The sequence below is a fragment of the Suncus etruscus genome, chromosome 2 (genome assembly GCF_024139225.1).
Source record: "Suncus etruscus isolate mSunEtr1 chromosome 2, mSunEtr1.pri.cur, whole genome shotgun sequence".
Classification (NCBI taxonomy): Eukaryota; Metazoa; Chordata; class Mammalia; order Eulipotyphla; family Soricidae; genus Suncus; species Suncus etruscus.
Genome location: NC_064849.1, coordinates 45,690,952 through 45,703,604, shown reverse-complemented (window position 1 = coordinate 45,703,604; position 12,653 = coordinate 45,690,952). Strand labels below are relative to the sequence as shown.

Sequence of the window (12,653 nt, the reverse complement as noted above, 5' to 3'; positions counted from 1 at the left end):
ACTCAGGAGTTACTCCTGCCATGTGCTCAGAAATTGCTTCTGACTTGGGGACCATATGGGGATGGGACCACAATCCTTTCTATGTCAGCCCTGTGCAAGACAAATGCCCTACAGCTATGCAATCGCGCTGGTCCCAAAATTTTCCATTTTAAAGAGATATTCAGTGACCCATATCTCACAGCCTACCACGAATTTAGTATTCTGTGAGCACACAATAAAGAATAGCAACATATATTAAGCCAAAGATGTGAGTGTTTGAAATGAAGAAGAGTTCACAAGCAAAGTTGCCATAAAATTAGTTGCCTATTTCTAGATAGGAAAAGTTTAAAGAATTTCTAGTATGTTTTTTACAGCACCAAACAGGGAATGAGATTTGCTAAAATTATGGCAGATATGGAATCCTACTAGATTCCAGCTGCTTATGAATAAGTAGAATACTTAAAAAAAAACCTTTTAACCTATGTGATGAAAAATTCATGCTGCCTTAAACTCCCTTAGAACTTTAAAGTAGCCAATGCAGCACATTCAGCTGCTGATCCCAGTTGTCTTAAAACTAACACATGATAAGAAGAAAATAATCTCTGCTATTCCTTAAAAAAATATTAACAAAGCTACTTTAAAGCTATCCTCCTTGTCAGAAAAATGTTTAATTTTCTAGGACTGCCTTTACTGTCATTGTGGAATGTAATTTTTTGTTCCTAAATATAAAGGATAAGTGTCTGATCCCAATGCAATTAAATTTAACTTGAGATAAGTGGCTAAGAACCATATTTAAATGCTTGAAAGTGGAAATACTTTTAGGTAACTGATCTTTATGTAATCCCTACTTAAACATGCTTATACAGATGAGCCTCATTTCCCTAGTTTTACTTTAATATACTTTTAACAATTCTAAAATGGAATAAAAGAGCTGCTAAATGTACTTCATAGCTGTTTTGAAATTCTAGGTTTAAACATTTGTAATGTGAGGCATCATTATGCTCAGTATCTGCATGATCAAGTGTGAAGCTTCTCTGAGACAAAACTCTACCAAGCTTAACTTTCATAAGTATAAAAATCTGTTTCTTAAAAATCCTTAAAGTGCCACCATTTATCCAAAGTAAAATTTAAGAAGTTGACCCTGATCTACTTTAAAAATGAAGAAATTTTGGTACTGAAAAATTAGTACTGTGAAATTAAAATATTTTATATATTATATGAAATTATAGATACCACAACAATGAAGTTTTCACAACAATATGTTTATAACCCCAAGTTCCTCCTTGGAAGAGAATTTATATTAGGGACACGTAGAATTTATATAAAAGACATACCTTTGGGGCCGGTTAGGTGGCGTTAGAGGTAAGGTGTCTGCCTTGCAAGCGCTAGCCAAGGATGGACCGCGGTTCGATCCCCTGGCATCCCATATGGTCCCCCCAAGCCAGGGGCAATTTCTGAGCACTTAGCCAGGAGTAACCCCTGAGCATCAAATGGGTGTGACCAAAACAAACAAACAAACAAAAAAGACATTCCTTTGTACTCAAAGTTATTAAAGTCCAGTTATTTCTTTCAGTCACCAACAGTGTGCAATGTTCATATAGCCTCTTAAGAGATAGCTGGTATAAGCTATTATCTAGATATTACTGACTTAAAAATATGTCTGTAACTTCATAAGTGTTCAATAAATGTATGGTAGTCACCTTACACTTCTTAATTATAGTGAGCAGCTTAATATATCTCAAATACAAATACATTTACATTCTGTTTAAGATTTGTAAATTTACAAGTGACACTATCTTTAATGTGACAAACACTAGACTAAAATCTTGACTTATTATTTTAATTACACAAATGAAGTAACCCAATGTTTTTTAAGTACCAGTTTATGGACCAGAGTTGGTTGAGAAAGGTTTAAATAGGTGGGGAACCATTGACTACTACCTTAGTTATAATTACCAGTCCACAGACCAGCATGTAGAACAGGTGCTAGTCTAAAGAATTAAAATATTCAGGAATGCTGACCTAAATAGTGCCTGTTAGTGAACATGAATTTCACGGTAGTACTTGGCACATGGGATATGCACACCAGTTTGTGTTTATCACATACTTCACAGTGTGAATATGTGTTCAGGATTAAAATAACTTCTCTGAAAATAAATCCTAGCCTGTAGTTATAGAAAACACACACACAACAAATAAATAAATCCAAAAAAAGGTGTGGGGAAAACTCTATCTACATAAGGAAATACACAATCAGAATCATACCAATTAAGGAAATGCATTTAAAATATGCAAAAAAATATACATAATTCCTTTAAGCCTTTTGAAATAGCCTGCTGAGGAAAATAAAACCCAGAGCACATCTTCAACCTGTGAATTGGTCTTTTGAGGTCTGAAAGATGGCTCACAGCAGTCATGGATCAGGAAAAGTCCTCAAGCCAAGGCTCTCTCAAAAGTCTAATCTGGTAGCAAACAACAGTCCACAGCAAAGGGAGGTGGGAGAAAGAAGGTTGCCAAGAGTTTATCAGCAGCAGCGATGATAGTTTCAAGGCAAAGCAGGCTGGGGGGCCTCCTTTCACTTTGGGAGCTGACTGGCAGCTGGTTGGGGTAAGGGGAACTCTCAGGTTCCTGATGAGTTAAGAGCTAAGGGTAAAAGGGTTAAATAGGGAAAATAACAGAGCAAGGTAAGAGAGCAAAAGGATAGAAAAGAGTTTGTAACGTGGTAAGCAGGGGAGAGGGGAGAAAGAAAGATTTCTATATAACATGGGGAAGGACTATACACAACATAGATATTACAATATAGATGAATATTAGACAGACAGAGTAGAACAACACACACACATACATACACACACAAACACACACACAGACAATGAAGTCCATAGTTTGCACTTAAAAAGGACCCACATGGAATGAATGGGTAAGAGTGCTTAAAAAATATAAAAGTGGCATGTCAGATGAGAAGGTTTTTCGATTCCTAGGCAAATCATCATTGGTAAGAGTAAACTTTGCTGGAAAACTGCATCCTAGGTTAGTTTATTCATAAAACATTCTTAAAACAGTCATAATTTTCTTTTATTTTTGTCCAATTCACAATACAGACCAGGCAAAGGGCCTGGGTTGATGTGTATATGGAGTGCATTTACTGTACCTCCTCCTTCTATACAGTCAGTGTAAGGAACACAGCCTGTGGTAAGAATTGGGAGGCAGTCATAATTTTCTAATCTAGAATACTAAGTAATATGTTAATGAGCACCATAAAAGTAGTATACACCAGGAAGTATCATCTAATGTGTCTTAAGCATCCAGGTTTCTTGCCTGAAAGTAAACTGAAAGCATGGGCTTTATGATATAATAGTAAACTATTTTGAATTAAAATAAATTCCAAAAAAAAAACATAATGAATGGACTGAGGCGGAGTGATTGATCCGGGGCACTAGGCCGTGGGTCCCGCAGGGCCGACTGGCACCCGCCGAAGGGGGCCGGTCCCACTCCCCCCCACCCCTGCGAGAAGCCGCCCCTGTGGAGGGCTCGGTGGGCGCGCCCGGGCTGCTCCTGCCCCCTCCCGTTTCCACAGCGTGGTACCGTCCCCCCTTCCCTAGGCCTCGCCGGAAGATGCTAGGCGGCGGAGATGGCTGCCCGGCGAACTTGGACCCCACCACCTGGCTCTTTTTTTAACCGCTTCGACCCACACCCCGGACGTGAGGCGCAGGGGGTTATGCAATGGTCTCTGCAAGATGGTTTACTCTTGAATTGGAGCTTTTTAAGACTGACAAATGCCGGTACTTCATCTTGTATAAGTGGACTATAATTTCTCCCCTCAAGACTACTACATAAGCAGACAAAATTGCAAAGATCTGCCCTGTATCGAGTATGACAGCCACGACTCATGGCTCTCCAGTAGGGGGGAATGAGAGCCAGGGCCAGGCTCCGGATGGACAATCACAGCCCCCTCTTGAACAAAATCAGACTTCATCGCCTGCTTCTTCCCATGAAAATTCCCCGGCAACTCCCCCAGATGAACAAGGTCAGGGTGATGCCCCACCACAAGTCGAAGATGAGGAACCTGCGTTTCCACATACTGACCTAGCAAAGTTGGATGACATGATTAATAGGCCTCGATGGGTGGTTCCAGTTTTGCCAAAAGGGGAATTAGAAGTGCTTTTAGAAGCAGCTATTGAACTTAGTAAAAAAGGCCTTGATGTTAAAAGTGAAGCGTGCCAGAGATTTTTTCGAGATGGATTAACAATATCATTCACTAAGATCCTTACAGATGAGGCTGTGAGTGGATGGAAGTTTGAAATTCACAGGTGTATTATCAACAATACTCATCGCCTGGTAGAGCTATGTGTGGCCAAGTTATCCCAAGATTGGTTCCCACTTCTAGAACTTCTCTCCATGGCCTTAAATCCTCATTGCAAATTCCATATCTACAACGGTACTCGTCCATGTGAATCTGTTTCTTCCAATGTTCAGTTGCCTGAAGATGAACACTTTGCTCGTTCTCCAGACCCTCGATCACCAAAAGGTTGGCTAGTGGATCTTCTAAACAAATTCGGCATTTTAAATGGGTTCCAGACACTGCATGATCGTTTCATTAATGGATCAGCATTAAATGTTCAGATAATTGCAGCTCTTATTAAACCATTTGGGCAGTGCTATGAGTTTCTCACTCTTAATACAGTGAAAAGGTACTTTCTCCCAGTAATAGAAATGGTTCCACAGTTTTTAGAAAACTTAACTGATGAAGAATTGAAAAAAGAAGCAAAGAATGAAGCAAAAAATGATGCTCTTTCAATGATTATTAAATCATTGAAGAATTTAGCTTCAAGAGTTCCAGGACAAGAAGAAACTGTAAAAAATTTAGAAATATTCAGGCTAAAAATGATACTCAGATTGTTGCAGATTTCCTCTTTTAATGGGAAGATGAATGCACTGAATGAAGTTAATAAGGTGATATCGAGTGTGTCATCTTATACTCATCGTCATGGTAATCCTGAGGAGGAAGAATGGCTCACAGCTGAACGAATGGCTGAATGGATACAGCAGAACAATATCTTATCCATAGTCTTGCGAGACAGTCTTCATCAACCACAGTATGTAGAAAAGCTAGAGAAAATTCTTCGTTTCGTCATTAAAGAAAAAGCTTTGACTTTACAAGATCTTGATAATATCTGGGCAGCACAGGCAGGGAAGCATGAAGCTATTGTGAAGAATGTGCATGATCTTCTGGCAAAGCTGGCATGGGATTTTTTACCTGAACAACTTGATCATCTCTTTGATTGCTTTAAGGCCAGCTGGACAAATGCAAGTAAAAAGCAACGGGAAAAGCTGCTTGAACTGATTCGTCGCCTTGCAGAAGATGATAAAGTTGGTGTGATGGCACACAAAGTGTTGAATTTACTGTGGAATCTGGCCCACAGTGATGATGTTCCTGTAGACATGATGGACCTGGCACTCAGTGCCCACATCAAAATACTAGATTATAGTTGTTCCCAAGATCGTGACACACTAAAGATCCAGTGGATAGATCGTTTCGTTGAAGAACTTCGTAAAAATGACAAATGGGTTATTCCTGCACTGAAACAAATTAGAGAAATTTGTAGTTTGTTTGGTGAAGCACCTCAAAATTTAAGTTCTTCTCGTCTCAGTCAAACTCAGCGAAGTCCCCATGTATTTTATCGCCATGACTTAATCAATCAACTTCAGCACAATCATGCCCTAGTTACTTTGGTAGCAGAAAACCTTGCAACTTACATGGAAAGCATGAGACTGTATGCTAGAGACCAGGAAGTTTATGATCCACAAACTGTGAGGCTGGGAAGTAGATACAGTCATGTTCAAGAAGTCCAAGAACGACTTAACTTCCTTAGATTTTTATTGAAGGATGGCCAACTATGGCTATGTTCTCCTCAGGCAAAACAAATATGGAAATGCTTAGCAGAAAATGCAGTTTACCTTTGTGACCGGGAGGCCTGTTTTAAGTGGTATTCAAAATTGATGGGGGATGAGCCAGACTTGGATCCTGATATTAATAAGGACTTCTTTGAAAGTAATGTTCTTCAGCTTGATCCTTCCCTCCTAACTGAAAACGGAATGAAATGTTTTGAGCGATTCTTCAAAGCTGTAAATTGTCGAGAAGGAAAACTCGTAGCAAAACGGAGAGCATATATGATGGATGATTTGGAATTAATAGGTTTAGACTACCTTTGGAGGGTTGTGATTCAGAGTAATGATGATATTGCCTGCAGAGCTATAGATCTACTCAAAGAAATATATACAAATCTTGGTCCAAGGCTGCAGGTCAATCAGGTGACGATCCATGAAGATTTCATTCAGTCTTGCTTTGATCGTTTGAAAGCCTTTTATGACACACTTTGTGTTTTGGATGGTGACAAAGACAGTATTAATTGTGCAAGACAAGAAGCTGTTCGCATGGTTCGAGTATTAACTGTTCTAAGAGAATATATAAATGAATGTGATAGTGATTATCATGAGGAAAGAACAATTCTACCTTTGTCAAGAGCTTTTCGTGGTAAACACCTCTCTTTTATAGTTAGATTTCCAAACCAAGGCAGGCAGGTTGATGACTTGGATGTGTGGTCTCATACCAATGATACAATTGGTTCAGTACAAAGATGTATTCTCAATCGTATTAAAGCCAATGTAGCACATACAAAAATTGAACTTTTTGTGGGTGGTGAACTGATAGATCCTGCAGATGACAGAAAGTTGATTGGACAGTTAAACTTAAAAGATAAATCGCTAATTACAGCCAAACTTACACAAATAAATTCCAATATGCCTTCAAGCCCTGATAGTTCTTCTGATTCCTCAACTGGATCTCCTGGAAACCATGGTAATCATTACAGTGATGGTCCCAATCCAGAAGTGGAAAGCTGTTTGCCTGGTGTGATAATGTCACTGCACCCAAGATACATCTCTTTTCTGTGGCAAGTTGCAGATTTGGGTAGCAGCCTAAATATGCCACCTCTTAGAGATGGAGCAAGAGTACTTATGAAACTTATGCCACCAGATAGCACAACAATAGAAAAATTAAGAGCTATTTGCTTAGATCATGTCAAACTTGGAGAAAGCAGCCTTAGTCCATCACTTGACTCACTTTTCTTTGGCCCTTCAGCCTCACAAGTGCTATATCTAACGGAGGTTGTCTATGCCTTGTTGATGCCTGCTGGTGCACCTCTAGCTGATGATTCCTCTGATTTTCAATTTCATTTCTTGAAGAGTGGTGGCCTATCCCTTGTCCTGAGTATGCTATCCAGAAATAACTTTCTACCAAATGCCGATATGGAAACTCGAAGGGGTGCCTACCTCAATGCTCTTAAAATAGCCAAGTTGTTGCTGACTGCTATTGGCTATGGCCATGTTCGAGCTGTTGCAGAAGCTTGCCAGCCAGGTGTAGAAGGCGTGAATACCTTGACATCGGTCACCCAAGTTACTCATGATCAAGCTGTGGTGCTACAAAGTGCCCTTCAGAGCATTCCTAACCCGTCATCTGAGTGTATGCTTAGAAATGTGTCAATTCGCCTTGCTCAGCAAATATCTGATGAGGCTTCAAAATATATGCCTGATATTTGTGTAATTAGAGCCATACAGAAAATTATCTGGGCATCAGGATGTGGGGCATTGCAGCTTGTGTTTAGCCCAAATGAAGAAATCACTAAAATTTATGAGAAGACCAATGCAGGCAATGAACCAGACTTGGAAGATGAGCAGGTTTGCTGTGAAGCATTGGAAGTGATAACATTATGTTTTGCCTTGATTCCAACAGCCTTAGATGCTCTTAGTAAAGAAAAGGCATGGCAGACATTTATTATTGACTTACTGTTGCACTGTCATAGCAAAACTGTTCGCCAGGTGGCACAGGAGCAGTTCTTTTTAATGTGCACCAGATGTTGCATGGGACACAGGCCTCTGCTTTTCTTCATTAATCTGCTCTTTACCTTTTTGGGGAGCACAGCCAGAGAAAGAGGTAAACATTCAGGCGACTACTTCACTCTTTTAAGACACCTCCTCAATTATGCTTACAATAGTAATATTAATATACTGATTGCTGAAGTTCTTCTTAATAATGAAATAGATTGGCTTAAAAGTATTAGGGATGATGTTAAAAGAACAGGTGAAACTGGTGTTGAAGAGACCATCTTAGAGGGCCACCTTGGAGTAACAAAAGAGTTACTGGCCTTTCAAACTCCTGAGAAAAAGTACCATATTGGTTGTGAAAAAGGAGGTGCTAATCTCATTAAAGAATTGATTGATGATTTTATCTTCCCTGCATCTAATGTTTACCTGCAATATATGAGAAATGGAGAACTGCCTGCAGAACAGGCTATTCCAGTCTGTGGTTCACCAGCTACCATTAATGCTGGTTTTGAATTACTTGTAGCATTAGCTGTTGGCTGTGTGAGGAATCTCAAACAGATAGTAGATTCTTTGACTGAAATGTATTATATTGGCACAGCAATAACTACCTGTGAAGCACTTACTGAATGGGAATATCTGCCACCTGTTGGACCCCGCCCACCAAAGGGCTTCGTAGGTCTGAAGAATGCTGGTGCTACTTGTTACATGAACTCTGTGATACAGCAACTCTACATGATTCCTTCCATCAGGAATGGTATTCTTGCAATTGAAGGCACAGGTAGTGATGTTGATGATGATATGTCTGGGGATGAGAAGCAAGACAGTGAGAGCAATGTTGATCCCAGAGATGATGTCTTTGGTTATCCTCAACAATTTGAAGACAAACCAGCATTAAGCAAAACAGAAGATAGGAAAGAATACAACATTGGAGTTCTAAGACATCTTCAGGTCATCTTTGGACATTTAGCTGCTTCTAGACTACAATACTATGTGCCCAGAGGATTTTGGAAACAGTTTAGGCTTTGGGGTGAACCTGTTAATCTGCGTGAACAACATGATGCTTTAGAATTTTTTAATTCATTGGTCGATAGTTTAGATGAAGCTTTGAAAGCATTAGGTCATCCAGCTATGCTGAGTAAAGTCTTAGGAGGTTCCTTTGCTGATCAGAAGATTTGCCAAGGCTGTCCACATAGATACGAGTGTGAAGAATCTTTTACGACTTTGAATGTAGACATTAGAAATCACCAAAATCTTCTTGATTCTCTGGAACAATATGTCAAAGGAGATTTATTAGAAGGTGCAAATGCATATCATTGTGAAGAATGCAATAAAAAGGTTGATACTGTAAAGCGCTTGCTAATTAAAAAATTGCCTCCTGTTCTTGCTATCCAACTTAAACGATTCGATTATGACTGGGAAAGAGAATGTGCAATCAAGTTCAATGATTATTTTGAATTTCCGCGAGAGCTAGACATGGAACCTTACACAGTTGAAGGTGTTGCAAAACTGGAAGGAGATAATGTAAACCCTGAGAGTCAGTTGATACAACAGAATGAGCAATCTGAAAGTGAGGCTGCAGGAAGCACAAAATACAGACTTGTGGGTGTGCTCGTACACAGTGGTCAAGCAAGTGGAGGACATTATTATTCTTTCATTATTCAAAGGAATGGTGGAGATAGTGAGAGAAATCGTTGGTATAAATTTGATGATGGAGATGTAACAGAGTGTAAAATGGATGATGATGAAGAAATGAAAAACCAGTGTTTCGGTGGAGAATACATGGGAGAAGTTTTTGATCATATGATGAAGCGTATGTCATACAGACGACAGAAAAGGTGGTGGAATGCTTATATTCTTTTTTATGAAAGATTGGACACAATAGACCAAGGTGATGAATTAGTAAGATACCTATCAGAGCTTTCTGTCTCCACAAGACCCCATCAGTTCACTATGCCATCAGCCATTGAAAGAAGTGTACGGAAACAGAATGTGCAATTCATGCATAACCGAATGCAATATAGTTTGGAATATTTTCAGTTTATGAAAAAACTGTTTACATGTAATGATGTATACTTAAATCCTCCTCCAGGGCAAGATCATCTGTTGCCTGAAGCGGAAGAAATCACCATGATAAGTATTCATCTTGCTGCTAGGTTCCTTTTTACCACAGGATTTCATACCAAGAAAATAGTCCGTGGCTCTGCCAGTGATTGGTATGATGCATTGTGTATTCTCCTTCGTCACAGCAAGAATGTACGGTTTTGGTTTGCACATAATGTCCTTTTTAATGTTTCAAACCGCTTTTCTGAATACCTTCTGGAGTGCCCAAGTGCAGAAGTGAGGGGTGCATTTGCAAAACTTATAGTTTTTATTGCACACATTTCCTTGCAAGATGGGCCATGTCCTTCACCATTTGCTTCTCCTGGACCTTCAAGTCAGGCTTATGACAACTTAAGCCTAAGTGATCACTTACTAAGAGCAGTACTAAATCTTTTGAGAAGGGAAGTTTCTGAGCATGGGCGTCATTTACAGCAGTATTTCAACCTATTTGTAATGTATGCCAATTTAGGTGTGGCAGAAAAGACACAACTTCTAAAACTGAGTGTGCCTGCTACCTTTATGCTTGTGTCTTTAGATGAAGGTCCAGGTCCTCCAATCAAATATCAGTATACTGAATTAGGCAAATTATATTCGGTAGTGTCACAGCTGATCCGTTGTTGTAATGTTTCATCAAGAATGCAGTCTTCAATCAATGGCAATCCTCCTCTTCCTAATCCTTTTGGTGATGCAAATTTATCACAACCTATAATGCCACTTCAGCAGAATGTGGCAGACATTTTATTTGTAAGAACAAGTTATGTGAAAAAAATCATTGAAGACTGCAGTAACTCAGAAGAAACCATCAAATTGCTACGTTTTTGCTGCTGGGAAAATCCTCAGTTTTCATCTACTGTCCTCAGCGAACTACTCTGGCAGGTTGCATATTCCTATACCTATGAACTCCGGCCCTATTTGGATCTGCTTCTACAAATCTTACTGATTGAGGACTCTTGGCAGACTCACAGAATTCATAATGTACTTAAAGGAATACCAGATGACCGAGATGGACTATTTGACACAATCCAACGCTCTAAGAATCATTATCAAAAAAGAGCATACCAGTGTATAAAATGTATGGTAGCTCTCTTCAGCAATTGTCCTGTTGCCTATCAAATTCTTCAGGGTAACGGAGATCTTAAAAGAAAGTGGACCTGGGCAGTGGAATGGCTTGGAGATGAACTTGAAAGACGGCCATACACGAGCAATCCTCAGTACACATATAACAATTGGTCTCCTCCAGTTCAAAGCAATGAAACATCAAATGGTTATTTCTTAGAGAGATCACATAGTGCAAGGATGACACTTGCAAAAGCTTGCGAGCTCTGTCCTGAGGAGGAGTCAGATGACCAAGATGCCCCAGATGAGCATGAGTCACCTCCACCTAAAGATGCTCCATTGTATCCCCATTCTCCTGGATCTCAGTATCAAAAGAATAACCATGTACATGGACAGCCATATACGGGCCCAGCAGCACATCACATGAACAACCCTCAGAGAACTGGCCAGCGAGCACAAGAAAATTATGAAGGCAGTGAAGAAGTATCTCCACCTCAGACAAAGGATCAATAAAAATGCACATAATTAGCTGGTTTCACCAAGACTGTGCACCCAGGCCTTACAGTCCAACTTTTTCTGTGTCTGGCTAATATTTAAAATTAGAAAACTATTCCTAATCAACTTGGAGTAGTGGAGTTTATTCACTGTCTTATCTGCAGAAATTTGCTGTCTATATAACCCGCCTGCAGTGGAAAGTGTAAAGTGTTTTGTAATAAATGGCCTGATGCTAATGTGTAAATGACAAAGGTGTATATAGTATATTAATGTTTGACTGTTAATTCTTGAGCAAGAACCTTTTTCTTGATGAGACTCACAGATCTACAAAAACTACAGAAGTTGATTTTCTTGTTATACCCAAAGCACACTGAAACCAGTGTTGCCTGCCTAATGGCAGTTGGATCAACTCCTTTACAAAAACAAACAAACAAAAAAAAACAAAGCAACAGTAACAAATCAGAGCCCATCCATGTCACCCACAAGGATAGTTTCATGTTAATTCTTTACCACTGGAATCAGTTTTACTATGAGCAATGTAAGGCTGGTAACCTTTAAATTATTTGTTTGATGTCGGAAATTGGTGATGTAACATTGTTTCTAGATCTTTTCCTTTGACTTCTTATTCTGATAATAGGTTAATCACTTTGAAGCTGTAGTTATGCTGTAACATTTAGCATGGCTTCACACCAAATTAGTCTAGCCAATGAGGAAAAATTTCCATAATGACTGCAGTTGTCCCATTGTGACAGCTGTGTTGCTCGAGCTTTTCCTTCTTACACCTAGAATTAAAATAGAAAGCAAGGGGAGAGATGAGACAAGCAGTTACACATAAGTCGCTTACATCTAATGTTTGACAGTTGAATCTCTGGGTGAGACAGTAACAGCAGTGAGAATTTTAAATGAAAATATGCAAATATTTGGAGATGCTAATGCCTGAAGCATACTAGAAAGCTGTATTTGGTGTTCTTGTTTTGGTAGTTTACTTGGTGAGTTTTCTAAAATTTTTCTTCTGCTGGATTACAATTGATTGAAGGCATCAGGATCTCGCGGTACTTGGGAGCACCACTGTACCAAGAATTCTGAGATTCTGCTCAGTTACAAATTTGCTTGAAAGCAAGAATTGTCCTAACTCCTTT

The 12,653-nt window shown here is 39.4% G+C and overlaps 1 protein-coding gene and 1 non-coding gene across 2 annotated transcripts; one reads left to right on the top strand and one right to left on the bottom strand.

Moving 5' to 3' along the window:
• Window positions 1-3,054: 3,054 nt before the first annotated feature.
• Window positions 3,055-3,188, bottom strand: LOC126002585 (small nucleolar RNA SNORA51). The gene has a single exon (XR_007493270.1). It is a non-coding gene; the product is annotated as a small nucleolar RNA SNORA51 (small nucleolar RNA).
• Window positions 3,189-3,698: 510 nt separating this feature from the next.
• Window positions 3,699-12,334, top strand: LOC126001210 (probable ubiquitin carboxyl-terminal hydrolase FAF-X). The gene has a single exon (XM_049768419.1). The coding sequence runs from the start codon at window positions 3,853-3,855 to the stop codon at window positions 11,530-11,532; it is 7,680 nt and encodes a 2,559-aa protein (XP_049624376.1). The 5' UTR covers window positions 3,699-3,852; the 3' UTR covers window positions 11,533-12,334.
• The last annotated feature ends 319 nt before the right edge of the window (window positions 12,335-12,653 follow it).

Excerpts from the sequence above, each read along its gene's own strand:
- LOC126001210 (XM_049768419.1), top strand. The coding sequence starts at position 3,853 with ATGACAGCCACGACTCATGGCTCTCCAGTAGGGGGGAATGAGAGCCAG.